The 1,921-nt window shown below is 53.7% G+C and overlaps 1 protein-coding gene across 1 annotated transcript in view; it reads right to left on the bottom strand.

The window, feature by feature from the left end:
- Positions 1 to 1,339, bottom strand: part of PTCHD4 (patched domain containing 4) — a 195,323-nt gene extending 193,984 nt beyond the window's left edge. The window contains exon 1 of the mRNA XM_021692109.1: positions 914 to 1,339. Within this exon, the coding sequence (XP_021547784.1) occupies positions 914 to 1,339 (426 nt within the window). The remainder of the gene's footprint in view (positions 1 to 913) is intronic.
- Positions 1,340 to 1,921: the final 582 nt, after the last annotated feature.

Genomic DNA, 1,921 nt, shown 5'->3' with positions numbered 1-1,921 from the left:
CTTTCTTTCTTTCTTTCTTTCTTTCTTTCTTTCTTTCTTTCTTTCTTCTTTCTGCTATTGGGCTGTTATAATAATCTTGGTTTGGTCTGGATTTTGTCATGAAAAAGGAAGATAACAGGACTCAGGAACTAGTAGAGCAGTTAGCTGCATATCCCCATTTTTACACACAGAAAATTTTTGCTTCTTTTGCTATGCTAACACACTTACACATAATTCCTGGAATCCCTACTACATTCATATCCACTGCTTCCAGACACACACTCCCAAGGCACCAAAACACAAAATCTCTGCATGTCAAAATCAAGCCAGGCCGAAGATGTAAATAGGTGGATATGGCACCAGGTGGATGTGTAATCAGTAATAAGAAATACATCGAGCCCCATAATGAAAAGAAATCCCCCAAATTGTTCAGGATTCCCCCTCCCCCTTCCATTCACTGATTTATTAACCCTGAACAAAGATGTAATTGCAGGGTCTCAGAAACAACTTTTTTCCATTTTTTTTTTCATTTTTGGCATTTGTTTTGTTTGGCTTTGAATTTCTTAATATCTAGTCATACCATTCATTGCCTGTTTTCTTCACTCAGTTGCCCATCTTCCCCCCCCCCCCCCCCCCAGAAAAGAAAGAAGCATTAGCTTCTGAGTCTTAAGGATGAGACCTCTGCATTTTCTTTGCTTGTTTAGGGCAAGAAATGAAGTGCTGCCTCTTTAATTGGCAGAAGCATGCAGGAGGAGCATACCTTTAATTTAGTGTTGGGATACCTCACTTGCACCCTGGCTGTTGTCTTATTGGAGACGGCAGCCTGCCTGAGATCCTCTAGCACTGAAATAATATCATCCAGCACGCATTTCTTATCCTGATTTTTCAACACACACAGATGGGAAAAAGTATAATTATAGCCCTTGTGGTTCACCTTCATTTCCAGCACGGCTCGGTGGGTCTGCAGGATCCCCTCAGCCTGGAGCAAAATATTGTCCCCGGGTGGGGAGAGGAGGATCACCCTGCCATACCTCCCAGGGGTGTGTAAGTCCGAATAGAGCTGGCTTTTGGACTGGTCCAGGGGGAAAAGGCTGCTGGCCAGGCTGCGCTCGATCTTGGCCAGGCTGTGGCTGGGAGCGACCAGGCGCTCCAGGTCGCCCTCGGGCTGGAAGCGGTTGAGCGCGCTGAGGCCGAAGGTGATGGTCAGGACTGCGGGCACGGTGAGGAAAAAGACCGGGTGCCGGCTCACGCACAAGCCCAGCCTGTGGCAGAACGACTGGAGCCCTCTGCGAAGCACCTGCCGCAGCATCCTCCACCAGATCCAGCTCGCAGGCGCTCCCGGCCGTCTTAAAAAGCACATGTGACATGTGTAAGCGCCGGGCTACCCCCTACTCCCCCATCCCACCCCTCTCCGGGCCAGCCCCCTTCCCCACACCGCCGCCTCCCCAGCCCCTCCGCGTTCACCCCCAACCACTCCGCCTGGTCTTTCCCCGGCCCCACCTCCATGCGCTCCTACTACTCTTTCAAACACTGCAGCAAGTTGCAGCAAGGCGGGCAAATATCGACAGCGCGCGTGGGGGACCGCGGCGGGCGCTGTGGGGGCACCGCGGGGCCCACCCCTCCCCTGCCTCCCCGCTCTCTTGCCTCCTCCCGCGCCCCTCTCACCGCATGAGCAGCGTTCCCTCGGTCTAGCCCTTCATCTCCGTGCTGCAGTCCCCCGGCCTCCCTCGCTGGAGGTGGTTCCGTGCGGAGCGTCCCACAGATGTGGATTTCCTCTCCGTCCTGATGGGGTTCGGTGCCTAACTGGAACCATGTGCCTCGGTGTTGTAAGAAGCAGGCATGTGCCCCATAAGGGGCGGGGGGGGGGGGGGGGGGGAGAGAGAGTCCGAGGGGGGGGAGGGGGGGGGGGGGGGAGCTAAGCTTTTCTTTTTTTAAGATGCGG

The sequence above is a fragment of the Neomonachus schauinslandi genome, chromosome 8, assembly GCF_002201575.2.
Source record: "Neomonachus schauinslandi chromosome 8, ASM220157v2, whole genome shotgun sequence".
NCBI classification, from domain to species: domain Eukaryota; kingdom Metazoa; phylum Chordata; class Mammalia; order Carnivora; family Phocidae; genus Neomonachus; species Neomonachus schauinslandi.
This window is presented reverse-complemented; position numbering and strand designations above follow the sequence as displayed.